Below are 19,004 nucleotides of genomic sequence, written 5' to 3'. Positions count from 1 at the left end.
CTGCTTTGAAAGATAGGGAATATGTGGAGGTCGTTTATGTTTACATCTCATTTCATGAGATAGACTGCAACTAGTCTGTTCATTAATTAAAAGGAGGTAAACATGTGCCAGTATGTTGCCTGTTCTTATCTAAGAGATTTTATATAACATTTGTTGTCTGTTGATATAACTGTCCTAATGAATGCAGGGCAGACTTGATATGATATCATTAGTGATGTGGAAGGACACTCTGAGATTAGAACAGAGTGTTTATTCTTTATCATCTAACACTTATTGTCTGTCTGTTTGACTCCAGGAAGAGTACACGCTGTGGATGAAACTTTGCAGCGTATTTATTTATGCCTTACTTGATGAGGATAACTAGGATCTAGGAAAGTTTTAGTCACTAAGCATCAGGAAGGCTGGCACAAAGTACTGCTCAGCTGTGGTAAAAGACTCTTTGTTGTGGATTAGATTTTAGGATTCTCTTTCCTCAGCTGCAGGTTTGACAGGAGATGAGCTCTGATGCTACCACACGGTCTCCCAAAAAAGGCCTGGTCAAGGATGTCTGAGATTTATGGTAACTCTCAGCCTGTAAGACAGGATGCACTTGTCCTCACACATGTGCTTTGTCATGGTGCAGTGAGTGCTGGTAGGGTAGGGATGAAGTCTTCTGCTTTCCCTTCAGGCTTCATATGAAGAACTAGCAAAAGGAGACATCTGAACAAAGAGATCTGGATATTATTGTGGCTTTCCTAATTTTTTAACTGACTCAGAAGATGAAGAGAAAACCTTTGGTCAAGGGAAATTGCTTTCACTTTGGTACACTGGATAGAGAAAGAAGACCTGGGTACCATGTGAGAACAGAAGCTGTTTTGTTCCCCCCCCCCCCTTCAGTTCTTTGTATTAATTTTATTAATGCTTTAAATGGGAATACATTCTCTGGACTCTGTTCTTCTGAGAATGGTGATTGTGGTATGAGTGCACCAGTGAAACAGAAATTAATTATCTGTTTCCTGCAAGACCAGAAATATTTCTGTTCTGCAGAAAGGCCAGATACTGTCCCTGCCTGAATCTTGATATAAAGCATGAGGGTAAGGTCCAGGCAGCCAACAACAAAGCTTCCCTTGCTGCTCTAGAGCCTCCAAAATTGGGTTGAGTTATAATTTTTTTGACATTGGAGTAAGGCAAAATAGCAGTGGGCAGAAAGTGCTGTTCATTTAAATGTAGTTTCATGATGTTTTGCAGCAGTGATGCTGTTGCTGAAGTTATGCACCCTTAGAGTTAAAATGTCTTTAGCTCATTGGGAGATCTAATTCTGTTCACTTATACCTTATGCTTTGCTCCAAAATTCGGTTTTGCACCCTTTTGGTCAAGAGGAGTGATTTGGACTGGAGTGGGACCAAGAATAAGTCCTAAGACCCTTTTTTTCACTCTGTCATAGTAAATAACTTGTATTCCTCAAAATATCAACTTGTTGCACCTTCTCCAAACAAATCACGTCGCTCCACATGAACGCAGAGGAGCTCAATCTGCCCAGGGGTTAGTTCTCGCTAAGGAGGCTGGTTTCATTTGATAAATATTTTAGTATGTGTTTTCCCCAATGTAACAGGACGGATTCATTCCTAGGCTGGGAAGCATTTCTAAAAGTGCAATGGTAATAGAGTGTAGAATTGCCCTTTGCTGAACTGAGCTGACGATCCAGAGAGTCTGTTGTCAGTTTTCTGGTGGCGGACAGTCTGGGTGATGTAGGAAGCAGCATAATGCTTGTGCATGAACTTGTGCTTGTATTGTGCCTGATACTATGACTGCTTCAATTACAGATTTGTTGATAGACCTTCACTTGCTTGGGGTGATGCTGTGCAGTTTCCCTATTTTATGAAGCTATATTAACGTAAAATTGATAGAATATAATGAAGAATGATGCCCCCAAATTTTTGTTGATCTGTAAAGCATCATACGCATTTAGTGTTCTGTACAAATATGATCTCATGCTGTCCCTGTTGCACAGAGGATTTTCATTCGCTTTAAATAAGATGGTCTGGAGTTGTCATTAACAGCTCTTTTTGCAGCTGAGGGTCTCTTATGTGCTTTGAGAAACAGATCAAGTGGAAAATGCTGCATCTTCTTTTCCTCTTATCTAGAAACTTAGTCTTACGGGAAAGAAGTCAGGACCTCTGCGTATGCAGGATTCTTCACTGAGGTCACTGGTTGGAGGCAGGAGCCTACAATTCTTCAGGGCTTATTTTGTATCAAAGTTCAGTCGCCAAATGGCATCTCCCCAGATCTGGGCTGAACTGTGTGGTCCTGGTGAGTAGAGGCAGTAGGCTGGGCTTGAGACCCTGACTGAGGTCCTACTAGTGGGAATGGCTGGGGACAGCTGAACCTGGAGGCATGTGGCAGCAGAGCTGCTCTCCATCGGAAGAGCAGGTAAGTGCACCATCAGGGACACTGCAGTCCCTGTAGCACAGTCTTCTCTGCCACGTAGATTTACCTGCAATAAAAGTAATTCTGTTGCCTTCAGTAGAAGCCCACTCAGACCCTGTAAAAAGTGTAAACAGTGGTGCTGTTGCAAACCTCTGTAGCTAGCATTTTTCTTGCTAGGATGAGAATCCTTTGACCCTTACCACTTGTGTACATGTGCACGTGTTAGCCTAGCAGCAAGTTGGGTTTGAAATAGTCTGTTGCTTTTTATGCCTCGCGTTGCTTAATAAATCATTAGAAATATGATAGAGTTCTCCACACGTATTTTTCTTGTCAATATGCATTCTTTATTGGTTGACTTCAACTGTATGAGATTCACACTGGTGCGAACATCCATTACTGCTCATTTTCCAGATGATTATACTTAAAAGCAATGTAAGGTGGGCCCAGCAGCATCTGTCCAACCTCAGTTTAGGCCAGGCTTTCTCATTGAAATCCTGATCATCTGAAGTGCCGACATGATATTCTCATTAGTATCTGAGTTGTGGACCTGCTGCAGAACATGCTGTGATTGACCTAGCTGTGGTCTGCTTGCTAAGTCTCTTTGAAATGTATTCTGGTTTCTTGGGGTCTTTTTCAATGATGTAGGTCTTCAAAGATTATTTATTTATTTATTTATTTCCCTTTAGATAGGACTTCCTTTCCTCTGTTTGCTGCATTCCTTAGCAAAACCATTAGTCCTTGAAAAAGGGACTAGAGGAATGGATTTTGGCTTGGCTTGCTCCTAAACTGAGCGTATGTGCAGTATCTTTAATTTAGAAGTGCAAAGTGATTCCTGCCAAGAAGAGCAGCTAAAAGTCAGGTTTTTAAACAACTGGTGAAGGGAAGTAATTGGAAGGTCTCAAGTAGGTAATGGTGGTAGAGAAAATTTGATTGTAGCCCCATTTGATATTAGAGCGGGCAGAAGCAGTTCTTGATCGATAGGGAGTGGCTGGGAGAGGATTAGAACTGGCTTAGGAGTTTGTCTGAATGTCAGATAAATTAGTTATGTGTCCTTCCTTTTTTATTATGCCAAAACCATGTTTTCTTCAGCTGGGAAATCTGTTGTAGTTTTCCTCTGTCTTTCTAAAAAGGTAAATAAGAAGATGTGCTTTTCATCAGTGAGATTTGAGCCACTCAGGCACTTAGTGTGTCCACTGGCCAAAGGCTAGGAAGCAGGACACAGCCTAGACGGAGCTGGGAGGTGTTGTGGTGATGAAGTGATTAGTACACAGTAAAAATACCAAACAGCAAAACATGTCACATGTATATCAGGAAGTATTTGCTCATGGCCCCCTTTTCAAATGGAAAGGAGGAGACGGCATCACCTCAAAGGTGGATGAACTTCAAATAAGGATGCAAAAGGACCTCACACCAAGAGACCCACAGGTGCCGTGCCCACATGACAGCCCCAAAGGGACCTCACAGCTGCTTACTGAACTGCTTTGGGTGCAGTAGGGCCATCTGAAGCTGCTACACAATGAAATTTCTAGTTTAACAATCTGGACTGTGTGGTTCTAATAGAAAATATTACGGTAAATGGTAGCAGATTATTTTCTTTGTCTCGTGTTGTTACTGAGCATCATCATGCGTGTACTGTTGTGGTTGACAAAGAACTTGAATTCTAAGCCTCTATTTTAAGATGCTTACGACTACTCCAAAATAGCTGTCCTTTAGCTGAAAGTCTTCCTTTCTATTCTCAGCAGAGATGTGGGTTTACTTGGAAAGTTTCAAATTCCATTTGATTGTTTTTTTACATTTTTGTGAATTTAAAAAAAAAACCCTTTCATGTCACCAGTGAAGAACTGTATCAGATTTATTTATTGCATTGCTTTTCAGAGTATGTGCACATTTCTATCAAATATAAACGTATGAGATAGAGGAATCTATGTTATTGCTAATTTCAGTGTTTGGAAAATGTATTTCAAACTCCACTGAAGTAAGAAAGGTACCTATTTCGTTTCTATTTACCTTCTGATTTATGAGCTTCAGATTGTTCTTGGGTTTTGTTGTCTTTAAGCTTTCATTCTACCCTCTTGAGTGCTAGAACCTTAAATGTCTTTATATTTTTATTTAATGCTCACCTGAATTCAGCAAAGGGACTTTTTTCCTAATTTGGGAGATAATAAATTGGAAATTGCCCGATCAACTCTAAATTTCTACCAAATCTTGAAAAATTACACAGTAAGGTTTTAAAGACCTTAAAAGAATTAGTCTTTTAATTGTCATGTGGTTCTTAATATAAACTGTGTTTGGTTATCTTCTTTTTTTTCTTGCTGCTGCCTTTCAATTTAAAGCACATGTTCTTGCCTCACGGCTGTAATTTGATTTGGTGTTTTTATCTTGGAAATATCATAAACACCTCCCCAGAATTTCTGAGCGCTTTGTCTTAGAATTGACCCCCTTGACATAATATCTCTAGAAGGTTCTTGTGAAGTATGAGGCCTGGATTTAGCTCTAATCCACTACTAAATAAGCTGAAATCTTCCCTTGCTAAGAATAAGCCCTAGGAGTGACGCTCGTAGCAGAGAACTAAGTTTTCTGACGGTTTGGGGTGCTAACAGGTCTCCCCGGCACAAACTCATTGAGAATCATAAACACCTTCGGACATAAATATTTGCTTTGTGAATGAGTTACCTGAAGGTCTTGCCAAGAGTGGTGCATCCGTGGTCAGGACCGGGTACCACCGTGATGCTGCCAGGGGGGACCGGAGCCAGGGGGGGCTGCCGCCAGCCCTGCGCAGAGCAGAGCAGCCCCTCTCTCTGTCACTGCCTGCCTCTCTGTCTGGTTACCATGACATTTGATCACCTAGAAATAGGCTCCAGGAAGTCTGGGTCTTGTTCTGCTGCTCTCAGAGCTGGGATTTGCTCCGTTTCACTTGCGTAGGTTTGAGGGGGAGGCAGGCCGATAGCACAGTAATGCTAATTCCCTTCACCTGTCCTTGTACCTTTCCAGATCAAAGAACGAGGCTACTGAATTTAGACAGATTTGTATGGCAGACCATTTAACTTCCTCCTCGGGGATTTTGCATTTGTTCCTTTGGCAGCTGATTCATAACGTATTGAGAGTTTCCTTGCTGCTGGACATCTCTATGGGTCAGCACGACCCACGCAGGGGTAGCTGGGCTGTCGCAGGACCACTTAGGGTCTATCCACTGTGCTGCAGGACCATTAGGATGTCCACACTTGCTCATCACAGTAGTGCAGTGCTGCTTCTCAAGTACTCTGGCTGTGATTAATTTATCTGCTTCTCAACAACCCTAGCTAATTAATAATGCTTAGAGTGGCTAATGTTGCTCAGACATCTGTGCATGGTACAGCTGTTCTTACAGTGCTCTGGCAGGGGGGTTGGACTAGATGATCTCCAGAGGTCCCTTCCAACCCTATGATTCTACAATTAACGGAATTAAAGGATATGTGTGGGACAACTAAAAAGATCTTGCAAAACTGGCAAAATATTCTTATATAAAAATGCATTTAGTGCCTAAAAAGCTGTTTATTCTAGGATCTCACTCTTAATATTTTCTTTAATTTTTTTTATCATAGCAGCGATGGTTTTACCACTTGCCCGCAGTGGATGGGCTTTCAAATGCATCATACCTCTGAACTTTGTTTGCTATTACCTTCTGCTGTTTATTCACAGCTAAAGAAGTGGAAGTTGGAAGTAGGTATGTGGTGTGGATGCTACACATTTTTATTAAAGGCATGTCGTTATTTTTCTGTCAAGGTAACTGGATCAGGAAGGATCAAAAAATATCAGACTGATCTTCATATTAATTCTTAGTCATGAAAAAGAGGACTTTTCAGTTCTGTAAAATTTAAGAAACGTGCACAATGAACTTCATCTTTGTGTGTACCTCTCCATGTGATTTCTCTTTTGCAGCCACTGTCTTTTAAATGCTCTAACAGAGAAACTCAATCTGCAAAAAGATGAGAAGAGTAGATAATGTTCATAAGCAGGCAGCCCTATTTCAATCCTCCTTACCATTTCACAGATCAGGAAGGGCAACTGCTGCTAATCCTCACTACAATCTCAAGACACCGGGGAAAATGGAAATAATTTTTTTAACATCTTACTAGGTCATAAGCAGGAGTGTTCATCACAGTACCTTGGCCTGATTCCAGTTTGGAAATTGCATTCTGCTGAGCAAATGCACCCCGTTGTATTTTCAGTCATTCACTTTTTGTCTTCAATGATATGGAGCTGCTGAGCAAAGTTAAAGGACTGGGGCTTCCCAGCCAACAGGAATGTTGTAATGGTGGATGAGGTCAACCTACACTGATTGTTTTTCCTCCTTGTCCATCAACTTGGTTTACAAAAGTACTTTAAAAAGAAAAGTTCAGTGCCTCACCTGAAGGGACACTCAGCCACTGAGTTACAGGGGACAATTTTTAAAGCGTGTGTATGTTGGGGAAGACTGAGGCCTCTGATGACTGACCAGATACTGGTGAGCTCTCATAGGCTGTGCATATATTAAAAGTCTCTTTTTGTAAAATTTCCACCTCCACGGTGAGAGCAGTTAGTGTGGGAACGCTGGAGAAAACAAGGTGATAGGAGCTTCTGTACAGGGTATGCACGATAGGATGGGAAAAGTGAAGCTTCTGCAGCCGGTCGTAGTGAAATTATCCAAGGCTTCTGGTTTTACTGCCTTCAAAGAGTTGAAGTGAAGATAGCCATAGTGGGGAAATGTTTAAAAAACACTTTGTAAGGATATAGAGCCTTTTAACAAAAAAGGCAGGGTGTTTTGTGTTGGCGGGTTGGGGTTTTTTTCACAACAGAAATGGTTTGCTGCATATTGCTAATGTTGCTCAAATCAAACTGGCTCTCAAAGTATCTAAATGTGTCGAGTAGGTTCCAGGGACTCTTGGGCAATGGGAGCACTCAATAACAAGAGAGGGGAAAAAAAATGCTTAATACGATCTGATGAACTCGAGCATTTTAATCAGAGCTGAGCTCTGAAGGAACCAGGTGTTATTTTGCTCCTGGCAGCAATTGAAACTTCACAGGCTTTTCATGACATCACGTCTTTCCCATGTCTTAACCAGTGACTCATCTTGCTTGCCTGTTTGTTCCTATTTCTAGCTGCCAGCAGGAACAGTAAGCTCAATGTTAGCATTCTCTTATTAACAGCACCTACCAGTTTGCCCAAGGTCACTCTTTTCACTCACCCCTTGTGGTTCTTCGCTGTTTTTTAACCCCCTTCCTCTTTCTCAAGGTGATTTTTGTTTAGCTGATTCTTGGTGCCTTCCATGCAAAAGTGCACTCTTGCAAAGGAAATGTGCACGTGTTAATGTAACATCCAGGAGTTCCGATCGAAGAGAAAGTAAAGGGGACAAGTATTACTGAGCGCCAGACTGGCCTGAAGCAGGACAAACAGCCCTCTGCCTTAAGGATGTGCCTTTATTTCTTGCTTATTCAGGTTATCTGTCTTGTAGAGAAGAGGAGCTGACGTGGCCAGTCGGGCTCAGAACTGAGCTATGTTTGCAGGGAGGCAGATGTTTCCCAACACTTTGATGTCTAACAACTTGCTGCTCCTATAACCATGGGGTCCTGAAGCCCATGATCCTGTCTCCAAGGCTGACCAGCCTCTGAAGAAGATGCGAAATGATGTGATGCTGAACAGCAGGGAAGAAGAGGTTTCTCCTTCACCACGGCTGATGAAGCCCCAAAATTGTGTTTGGTGATGGTTATTGCAGTTGAGGTAGCCTTTGTCCTGAGTCTGAGCAGCCTAAGCAAGGATGGTGCCAAGTACATGCATCTTCTAGTTGTTCACAAGCATCTGGACAACAGGAGACTCTTATGTTTTGTTTTGTTTTCTTTAAAAAAAAAAAAAATCCAAAATCAAACCATAGTCCTTTTAAAAACAAATTGAAAGGCTTATTTCTTTAGAGGCTGTTTGTCACATATACTGATAGAACAGTCATGGTGCTGAGGGGCTTAAATCCGGTACAGATGAGAAGTTTCAGTGACATTTTATTTGGAACAAAGAGCTTGCGGCTGGAAATCTTCACTAGAAGAGCAATGGTTCAGAGTCAGAGAATCTGATTTTTCAGACCTGCAGCAAAGAGCATCTGTTGTGATTTAAAAACTCAAATACGTTTCCTGTGTAAGTACCTTGCTGTTTCAGCTGAGACAGCCAAGCAAATTTAAGAAAAGCTGGTTGTGCTCCCTTTGTGAATGTTTAGGTGATGGATCTTGTGAGTAGAGGGCATCTGCACATACTGCAAATGAATTTAGGTCATTTTCTCCTCTGATAAACACTGAATTTTGATTGCTCATTAATGCAAAACCTTCAAATTTTTATTTCAAGCTACCAACTAATGGTCTTGTGGGGTTTTTTTAATTGTTTGTATCAAGGACGGGTGCGTATGTAAGCTGGAAAAGAACAGAGTTGTTAGCACGTTAGTGTAAATATACCTCTCAGAGACCCTTCCATGCTTGGTTACAACCAAGCCTTCTGATTCCTCATCAGGGACAGCCAAACAGGCTTCTGAATGCTGAAGGCTTGGGCTCTTCTTCCCAGGCATTTGCTAGACTGTTAATTAGAGCTACACCGGGTTTCTGCTGATCCCTGCCTGTGCCTCATCTACTTGTCTTCTAATGAGTTTGTGGCTTACCTGGAAATCTTGCAAACAGCTTTGGGGGGGGAAGCAATCTGTGTCAGTTATTTGCTCCTTCATTAGATAAACATCTTGCACATAAACCACTGAAATGCCTGCTTACCTAAGGTTTATGGTGGTTTATACTGATGTAAGGACACCTACTGTAAATGTTGAAGAAACTGAGCTCAGATTTTGCAGCTTGTTTTATTTTATTTATGTTGAAGTATTGGGGAGTGTGTGGTATTCACTGGAGCTAGCATAAACCATGGTGCGAGTCAAGAAAAGTAAGGCAGTTTATAGCTGCCTAAGAAGCTAACATAACCTGAGGAAAAAATTCACTTCAGGGTGATATTACAAAGATTCAAATGGATTTGGAGAAAGGCAGCTAAAGACCTTTAAGGGGAAATGACATGCTCTGTGCCTGTACAGTGAAACAGGGTGCGGAATCCATCAGTGACTCACACAGAGATGAATCACAGCTCTGCACCGTACCACATTGCTACCAGGGCAAGGTTATGAGTAAACTTTACATACCGTGAAATATAGGATGCCTTCCCCCCCTGCCTTTGATAACCTGAGAAGGCAGGCACCTAAGTAGATGTTAATGAATATGCAAATTGCCTTCCTAATGAGGTAAGTGCATTGCTGACCAGAGAATGGGTTATGACTGAGCAGAGGCATGTAGCCCTTTGGGCTTCTGTACCTCCTGCAGCCACGTTCCTGTCTCTCGCCCACCCCCACACAGGGGGTTCGTGGGCAGAATGCTGAAACCAACAAACCAGAGTTAACTAAATTTCAGACCTTTTGGGCAATAGCACAGTTTGCCTTTAACACAGATGAACTCTGTGGGCGGAGTCCAGTTCCTCCTTATGCTGAGGCACTGGGATGGTACCAGGGCAGGTTTTGGAGGCCACCTTCAGAGTCCCTTGGGGCTGCTTCCCAGGACAGCCTGGGTGTACATCCTTAGAGCTAACTCCTTGCTCCGAGCCATTGTCAAATTTAATTTCTTTCCAAATTATTCTGTGTGTAGCTAGACAACGTGCCTTGCAGTTGCTTACTGCCTGGTCACGGCCTCATGCCCTAAATCAAAATGAGCACTAGTTAAACACAGAGCAGAAAACAGAAGATGAGATTTGGGAGACAGAAGAACCTGGGAATGCAGGTGTAAAACAGCAAGGCTGTGAGCATGAGAACTGGAGAAGCCCGACTTCCTATGGATTTGTTTCTTCTTGTTGTCTGCAGGATCTGAGAAGTTGCTAATACTGATTTAGGTCTTTCTCATAATGAGGCATGAAGAAAGCCTCTCCCCTGCGGATCCTTTGGTGTCAGAAAAAGATAAGCGTTGCACTTAAGCTTTTTTTCCCCAGCTAAGGTATGCGCTCTTCTTCACCTCACCAACTATTTTGTGACATTGGTAAGAATGTACCTTTGAGAGTGTCAAATTTGATCAGAAGTCAGCAGAGTTATAAGGAGCATATACGTATGGAGACCGATGATTTAATAATTCTCATGTCCTTAGGAAATCAGGCTAAAAATAAAGCAACTATTATGTGTCTGAAGAAACAGAATGATCCAATTGCTGCTGAGACCTTTCGCGCTTGAAATACAGTCAGGATGTAGCTGGCATGGCTGGTTTAGCTGTTCAGCAGCTAAGTGAGGATGCGGTGTCAGGGAATACGAGAGTGTTCTGTGATGGATTTATCAATGGCAGAAGAAGTGGTCACTCGGGCTGTGAGGTATATCATTTTGGTACTTCTTGTCGGGAGGGAATAGGAGGACTCTTTCTCAGTGAGTGTTTAATGTCTCACCGTGATCAGCCAATGGACCACCCTGTCTTGAAATAAATGCACAAGTTTCAGGGGGAAAATCCCTTCTCTTTCCAGAAGCGTGGTGGAGAACCAGCAAGATTCCTGCTGCGCATAATCTCTCCACTGGGAAATTCGCAGCATGTTACAGCTGTGGATAGTCTCATGGTAGTGCAATAGGCAGAGCCTTTTAAACAAGCTGCAGGGAGTTTATTTAAAAGCGCTTTCCTCCCACTGAGAGCCTCTCTGATGTTCTGGTGCAGAACAACAGGTGATCATTGATGTTTTCCCCTTTCAGGGACTGGCTGGCATGTGTTCTGGAAAGGCTGATGCTGTCTCTTGCATGCAGCAAAACAAAGCTGCATGTATGGGAATGATGGACAGGAGGATTTTAAAGCTGAGGAGTTTCCCACTCTGTGTGTCTTCTGGTGTTGTGGTGATGTGCTGTGTCTGATCAGAAGCTGGCTCTATGCTTCTGCAAGAGTGCTCTGCATGGCCTTATTTTACTCTTCCACCTAGCTGTTAAGTGAGTGGTAAGTCCTTTAGGGTCTCTTTCTCCAGAGAAGAGAAACTTTAATTGCATTTTAAACCAGTGGCAGTAAATGCTTTCTTAAGTGTGGGTTTTGGAGGACTAAATTTTTTGAAGGACCATTCATTTCAGAACTGCTGGCCCATAAGAGTAAGTAGAGTCAATACCATACGCTGAACATCCAACATGAAGGTAAGGCCTTTTGCCTCCCTGCAACTGTTTCACGGGGTTGCTGTGTGCCAAAAGATGGACGGAACGTGCTTTTTCAGATGATAGGTATCTCCTGAATGAGAGATACTGTTAAGCACACAACTTCTCTCCCTGGTTCAGAAGGCGGGTCCAGGGGGAACGGATTGGCTGCCGGACTGCTGATCTGATATAGAAATATTCCTCAGTTTAAGAGCAGGCACCCAAAATGTGCAGAATAAATGTTGTTGGCATCCAACAGATGGTAGCTGATGTGTTTTCCAGCTGTCACAAGTCTTGAAATGCTTCTGTTGTATGTGCCAGGATTTCACCTTTGTGTTTCCAGGCTGAACACAGAAATGACAACTGCAGGTAAAAGTATTCTTCAGCACTCTAGAGACAGAATTAAGCTGGAGAGGATTAGTAAATCTTGAATGAGTACGTGCACCTCAGACATTGTGATTGGGACATTCCACATTAAATTCTCTTCGTAGAATAATTTTCATTGCATCAAGTCTTTAATTGTTGTCTTTAACCTCAGGTAAGAACCAAGTCACCCACAGCATCTATCTCAAGGATGTTTTCCTGACCGTGACATGAAATTGCAGCACATAAATGTCTTTTGCCTGGTATGGTCCTGGACTGCTTTCTATTGCCTCTGCTTTGAAGTGTCAGCTTTCGGTGAACTCTGCTAAGATTTTATTATTGCATTGAGACTGAGGCAGAGAAGAGCAATTAAAGGGTTGACATCTTTGGTTATTTTTTTAATAGTACATGTGTCAAAATGCATTTAACAAATCATAGTTGATGCAAAAGCCCAATTAACGCTAAAATCTAAGTAGAGTTCATTTCAGTGGGAGCAAATGAGAATTCTAAAATATATAATAGGAAAAAATGGCTGCCTTATTTTAGATCTAACTACAATTCCTGTTTCTGAGAATTGAAGTCTTAAAGCCTAATATTCCCTTCTGTTCCAGGATACAGCTGGACAAGAAAGATACAGGACCATCACTACAGCCTACTACCGAGGAGCCATGGGCTTCATCCTCATGTATGATATCACCAGTGAAGACTCTTTCAATGCAGTGCAGGACTGGTAGGAAATAAGTTATTGTTGTTGTTAGGTTTGTTTGTTTGTTGGCTAGTTCTCTCTTCACAATTGTTTGTTGAGGACATCTAACATCCCACCCTCCGCAGTGCTTTGCATCACCGTATTCCTTCCTTTTCACCTAAACTCTGGTTTAAATAGTTTAGTTTTAAAACTCTCCTTAGAAACAGTTCTACAGCTTGACTTCAATGAAAAAGTTACAATTCAAATATAGTAGCACTATAGCAATTGTTGCTTTTAAAAGTCCTAATTTATTGTAAAGAAATTAATCCTTTTAATGCATTATTTGGGCTTATGAGGTTTCTGGGTATGCTGCTAAAACACTCCATTTAACAGTGGTTGTTTAAGTCAAATCTCATTTAAAATCTAATAAGGCTAAATCTTTCCAAACTGCCTTAAAAAGTGATTATTATTTTTTGGAACCTACAAGCATAGACACATGGAACAGTATTCACCTTGCCGAACTGGCAATAATTAAAAATCTAACTTTAGCCATTTGAAACTTGTGATGTTTAAATTAGTTACAGTTGTAATAAGAGGAGGAAGAGCAAGGTTTAGGACAGAAAGCAAGGGTGCCCCTTGGAAAAGGGCCTGTCTGTTACCATTGTCTACAGCAGGACCTGAACAACTCTGCAGGGCAGAGATCAGGGTGGGATGGAGGAGAAGCAGTTATCTATTAAATGGGAAGGGTGGGGACTTAGCCTTAAAACTAGCCATGAAAAAGATTCTCAGGTATTAGAAGCTCCTCTGGCTCCACTGAATTCAGTGTAACTACAGAAACATCAGAAAATGGTTTCTGATGACAAGCCAGGAAATGTTTTTGGCTTACAGTGAAAAAAGAAAGTGCCAGGTCAGTCACTTTAAAAACTCCATGGCAGTATCAAAGCTGCATTTGTAGCCAGGCTCATCTCCCACAACATTTTGGTGTGTGCTTTCCTTTCCCTACCTGGAAGCTCCCCTTGTAGCTCATGCCACCTGTTGTCTTCCTCAGGAAGAAATGTCCCATCTCACCCACACTGTGATCTGATTTTGGAAGCGGAGCTGTGGCCCAGACCTTCTTCCTGCTCTCCTGCCTTCCAGACAAGTACACGTAGGAGAAGGAAGAGTAGAGGTCTTCCCAGAAGAGGCAGAGCACGTGTCGTTGCTGTGGCCACGGGCGATGCCTGCAGCTGATGGGAGGTGTTTTCTCAGCAGGGACCCAGCACAGGGCCTTGGGGGGAAAACATCTGAGCTGCTGGTGTGAGGTAGTGGCCGCAGGCACAGCACAGATAAGCAGAAGGCTGGACCCTGTTGCTGGAGCCCACGTTCTGCCATGGCATCCTCTCAAAGGGATACCAGACTTTGTGTAGGACATACAGGGCATGGGGAGGCAGGGGAAGGGCTTTGTTTATCCTCAGAAGTAGTTCCCTTGTGGCCCCCCTCAAATGTCTTGCAATCATTTCAGCTTGTTACCCTGTTGCTGTATACTGCAGATAGGTACGGTCAGCGTGCAAGGAAAGGCAATGCGGTTGTTAATGTAATCTCCCAAGTCCAATAGGTTGATCTGCAATGGTCTTTTCCAACCTAAACGATTCTATGATTCTATGATCTCAGTGGCTTCCCAGGAGCATGTGACAGCAGCACGTAGGTGACTTAAAATTTTCTTACCTAGCAGATCAGAAGAGCCTCCTCCTCCTGGAACATATGCTAGCTATGGCACTAGCTCTTAGCATCCAGCTCAGTATGGCTTTTTGTTGAACGCCTATTCTATATTCCCTAATCTAGGTTGTAACTCAAAAGCCACAACAATGTTTCTTCTAGTAATTTGTCCTTCCTCCAAGACTGCCCATTATTTGTTCTCATCCACTGAAGCAGTTGGTCATGATCATTACATCTAAAGCTGTAGTCTCCGCTTTCACCCCATCTCCAGTATCAGGACACCATGCTGCAGAAGGTGAACTGCAACACCTTCCCTGAGCTGTGCATCAGCAGCTAACGATAGAGGAATAAATGTTTTCCTTGCTATAAACACAAGCCCAAAGGCTTTGCCAAAACTGGGTTCCTCCACATGGCATACTTTCCACCAAGCTCAGATGAAACTGTTTCTCCAAGTGTCTGCACAGGGATTTTTTTCCATGGGAGTACAGGCATGTGAGTGAGGGCAATTTCTTTCACTAAACTATAAATATTTTCAGCTTGGTTCCCTGATGAAACAAGGTGTATATGACCAGTTCATCTGTCTGTCTGTTGGTTCCTCTGTACTAAGTTTTGCTTATGAGTCTCAACTTAGCCAAAAAATACCAAATTTCAGTCTCTGAGCTGCTACTATTTTAAAGTTTTGTACAGGCAAAGTTTAACCTGAAGCTTTGTATTTGAAGTGGTCTAACCTCTCTTCCATCAAAGGCGATGGTGCACGGGTAAGAATTAGGAAAGGTCAGCTTTATGTATTTGAATTTATGTCTTCCTGTGCTATGGAGGCTGTATGAATATCTTTGCTAAGAGCACCTTGTCAGCGAAAGGACAGAGGTGAACCGTCAGTTTGTTTTTACTCTGTACGTCAGGAATCCTTCCAACCAGTTTTAAGATTCTGAGCCCAAATGATGCAGTGGGGCAGATAAAATCAGCCTGTGGTAGCCCATTTCCTTCCTTTCTGAAGCTTGTCCACAGGAGAGATGAGGACTGTGGCAAAGCCAGCATCGCTGGGCCAGCAGAGTCCTCTAGCGGCCATGCAGCTAAGAGATGTTTTTTTCCCAGTCTGCAAAATTGCTTTCTAAACTTCCAAAGGGACAAGCAATGGAAACAAAAGCTTTTGTCTGGTACTGATGCTGCTATATCAGCCTCTGACATTTGCTAGCATAGCGAGTAGGTAGGATTTTTGGTTGTTTTTTTTGGTTTTTGTTTTTTTTTTTTTTTTTTTCCCATGCTGAGTGATACAGTTATGCTTCAAAAAAACATTACACTGGATTTGGTCTTCAGTCAGAAGCTGTGCTCTCCCTGGAACATGAAGGTGTCTACTACATGAGCTCCTTTAGCTCAGAGCCTGTATCTCCATGAGCCTAGTCTCTTCCTCAGGTCAAGTGTGAGACAGCAGCAGCATGCCTAATACTAATAACAGAGCCTTAATGGTCCTGCAGTGCTTCTCTTTGGTGCTGGTGAGAGGATGGAGTGGCAGCAATTGGGAAGCTGCACAGGCTGCAAAGTCAGCAGCATGCCCCTGATGCTCAGCCCTGCCTTGTCTCATCCATCACGTGTGTTCTAAGACGATACTTCAACCCTCATTGACATTAAATGAGACATCCACCTGGAATATATGCAAAAGCTAACAGGCAAGCTCATCCCAGGTCTTCTTACATCCTGCAAGTTTACAGAAATTACAGCAATTAATCCTACGCATCCTTTCTCTTTTAAGTGTCCTGCTATCCTAGCTTGCTAGTGATGCATTTTTCAGTGTCCAGCTATGCTAAATAAAGAATACTGTTAAGTTGAATATTTTGTCATAAATGCAGCATGATGCAGCGGATAGGCTGACCTTTTAGACATTGAGAATAAATCAGCAGGACTCAGTTAATGTGAATTAAATCCAGTAAGGAACTTATTAACCTTCCCAGTTATTTCTAAAATAGCGTGTGTGGATGGAATTTGAGTGTTTCTCTGGCATAAGAAGATGAGTAAGCCACCTGCCATGCGATCATGGGACTGAGTTCATAAAGAAAACACAATCAAGTTTAGGAGGATACCTCAAAAAAATCATCAGCAAATAAAATATGAAGTGATGCCCCTTCCACTAACTTTTGGCTGCTGTCCATCCCAGGCCATTCTCACCACCTGGTAAGAATTTCCTACCTGAACATTATGCCTTGGTCCTAAAATTGTCACGAAATCTTGGAATGGGTCAAATTGTGTAGAGTAGTCATCTATGTGTTTTACAGTAGGACATTCTCCATTCCGAAAGCCCGTTACTTCTTGCTGGTGCCCTGACTACTGCTGTTTAGTGATTCAGGTGGTTTTTTTAGGATACTGGGTAAGCAGGCTGTCAACGTGAGTCTCAGCCCATCTCACTGCTTTCTCTTGTGCCATCTCTTCCTGCAGAGTTCCCTACAGAAAACAATCCAAAAGCATGAACAAACAGCTGAACCAGAGACCTAGCACTCCAAGTAAGCTATCACCCATGGCAAACTCTTGCGTTCTGTTGAGCTCATAGGGGTGTGCACATACATCTCAAAATTCGTCTTCCTAATTACACTGAAACTGTGGGAAGGTAGCCTTGTGCAAAGTCAGCTGTCCACCAGAGAGAAGTCTTTTCCCTTCTAGACCTCTCCAGCATCTTAGCGCTTATGTCCTTCCTCTAGCTGGCAAATTGTCAGAGCAGGCTGTGCTCACTAGCCTTATTATTCTCCAAGCCTTGTCACGAAGCTCCAACACATCCCCTCTAAAACTGCCTCCCATCTACGTATGGTGCACTGTACCTCTCATCTCTGGCTCATTGGCATATGACTGTTTTAACGGCCTCCTGACCTGGCCTCACTTGCCTACAAAGGAAATGAGAATATCTCTTCCAGTCTGCCATATGATTTCTTCCTTGGGTGATCTTTTCACCGCACCCTTCTTATGGGTGGGTGTCTTAAAGAGGATTCTGGTTTGCTTTGTGTCACTCCAGAAATACTTTACCTAAACCAAGTAAAGGCGTTCTTTCTCCTGACTGAGGAGGATTATGGCTGTGTATCAGGTATTTAGATAAGCTCTTCAGGTAGTATATGAACGTGAAGTACAATCTTTCCTTCATTCCCATGAATAACCCCAATTAATGATTATTATCTTAAAGCAGCTGAGAAAGAGTACGATACTCAATTTAAATGTATTTGGGAATATTTGGGACATGACCTGTTCTCTTGCTCCCTCACTGGGAAAGGTACAACAGGTTGTATGAGAAGCCTTGAAAGATTAAGCCTGGGCGATTTTCCTTACTGCAGTGCGGCAAGAGTACAGTCAGGTTATTTTATAAGAAAAAGCATAAATGGGCAAAAGCAAAAATGGGTTTTACCTGATAATTGAAAATTATTTTGTTTGAATAATAAGACGTCTTTCCTGTAGGGTGAATGAAAGGGTTAAATAAGCTTTCATGGCTTTCAGCTCAGTTTCTAGATTTTTTTTTTTTTTTTTAGTAGGCTCCTTTGACAGTTACTATTTGACATTGGCTCGATAGTTTTGTATGTAGATAAATCAGTGAGTTTAAACCTCATTGAAACTGTACTGAAACTAGAATATACTTGGCATTTGATACTGTAAAGTAAATAGAAAATATTATGGAAACTCTGCTTTGGATAATCTAGACAATTTCACAGAAGGGAAGAAAATAATTGGTTAAATTTAACTTAGATTTAAGTTACAGCTGGGTTCACAAGTCATCAGCTTTATTTATCTTTAAGGCTGATCTCCAAATTAGGTTGTTGATATATCCATGTAACTGTGAACCTGAGACTATTTTTCTTCAAAGTGTGAAGCATCAAAACCATGCTTTATTGTTAATTTGGGGAATTCAGCACAAATAAGGCACAGCATTGTTGTGTCACAGAAATATGTTTTTCCCCAGTGTGTATGTTGGACTGCCCTGTTGAAACATCTCAATTGCACAGGCCTTTTTATTTTATTTATTTATTTATTTACCTTTCCAAAAGCTTCTGGAAACTTGCTGCCTTTCTTTTTGTATGGGGATCAGGGTTTCTTTTACGCATTCTTCATAGACTTTTTTTGTTTGCTTGGTTTTTATTCCTAATAAATGTAGATATCAGTGTTCTGCGAGAAAGGTTTTTCACTAGCTTGTACAAAACAAGGAGAAGGATGACTTTCTGTGGGAGATCGCTCATGCTTTTTCCTTCTTTTTCATTTTCTAAGTAATTCTGTTTAAGTAGCTAAGATTTGGCAGTGTGTCCCCATACGACCCCCCAGGGGCTGATGTGAATCCAGAGAGAGGACTGGGAGTCAGAAGAGACACCTGGTTGTAGGTGTTTTAAATTTAATTTGGAAAGACTTTCTTTCTCTCTATTGCTTATGGAGGGAGACTGGGGAGATATCATCTTCCTGGGCTTTTGGTTGATTTTTGAGGTCACCCCCTTCTGTGATGAGACTTGAGAAACCCCAAAGAACTGCATAAAATCATCTCAGACTCATACCAGCTCTCACAGGGCCTGTCTACACAGAGGCACTCAAAAGGGTGGGAGTGGAGGAGCCAGAACTGGGATTGGAGTGAGTGCCTTTCCAGGAGGACACTAAGAAGAGTAAAAAGTTTCACTGCGCAAAGTCTTCAGGGTTTTTTATGTGTTGCAGTATGGGTCTGGGCTTGTGCAGTGCGCTTG

General features: G+C 42.2%; 1 protein-coding gene across 2 annotated transcripts in view; it reads left to right on the top strand.

Moving 5' to 3' along the window:
- The window catches only part of RAB3B (RAB3B, member RAS oncogene family), a 58,133-nt gene that overhangs the window by 32,433 nt on the left and 6,696 nt on the right, over positions 1-19,004 (top strand). For both annotated transcript variants that reach the window (XM_054213059.1, XM_054213058.1), the window contains exon 3: positions 12,542-12,660. In XM_054213059.1, the coding sequence (XP_054069034.1) occupies positions 12,542-12,660 (119 nt within the window). The remainder of the gene's footprint in view (positions 1-12,541; positions 12,661-19,004) is intronic.

This window comes from Rissa tridactyla, chromosome 8, assembly GCF_028500815.1.
Source record: "Rissa tridactyla isolate bRisTri1 chromosome 8, bRisTri1.patW.cur.20221130, whole genome shotgun sequence".
Taxonomy (NCBI): Eukaryota; Metazoa; Chordata; class Aves; order Charadriiformes; family Laridae; genus Rissa; species Rissa tridactyla.
The sequence above is the reverse complement of the archived record's forward strand: the minus strand, read 5'-3'. Positions and strand labels throughout refer to the sequence as shown.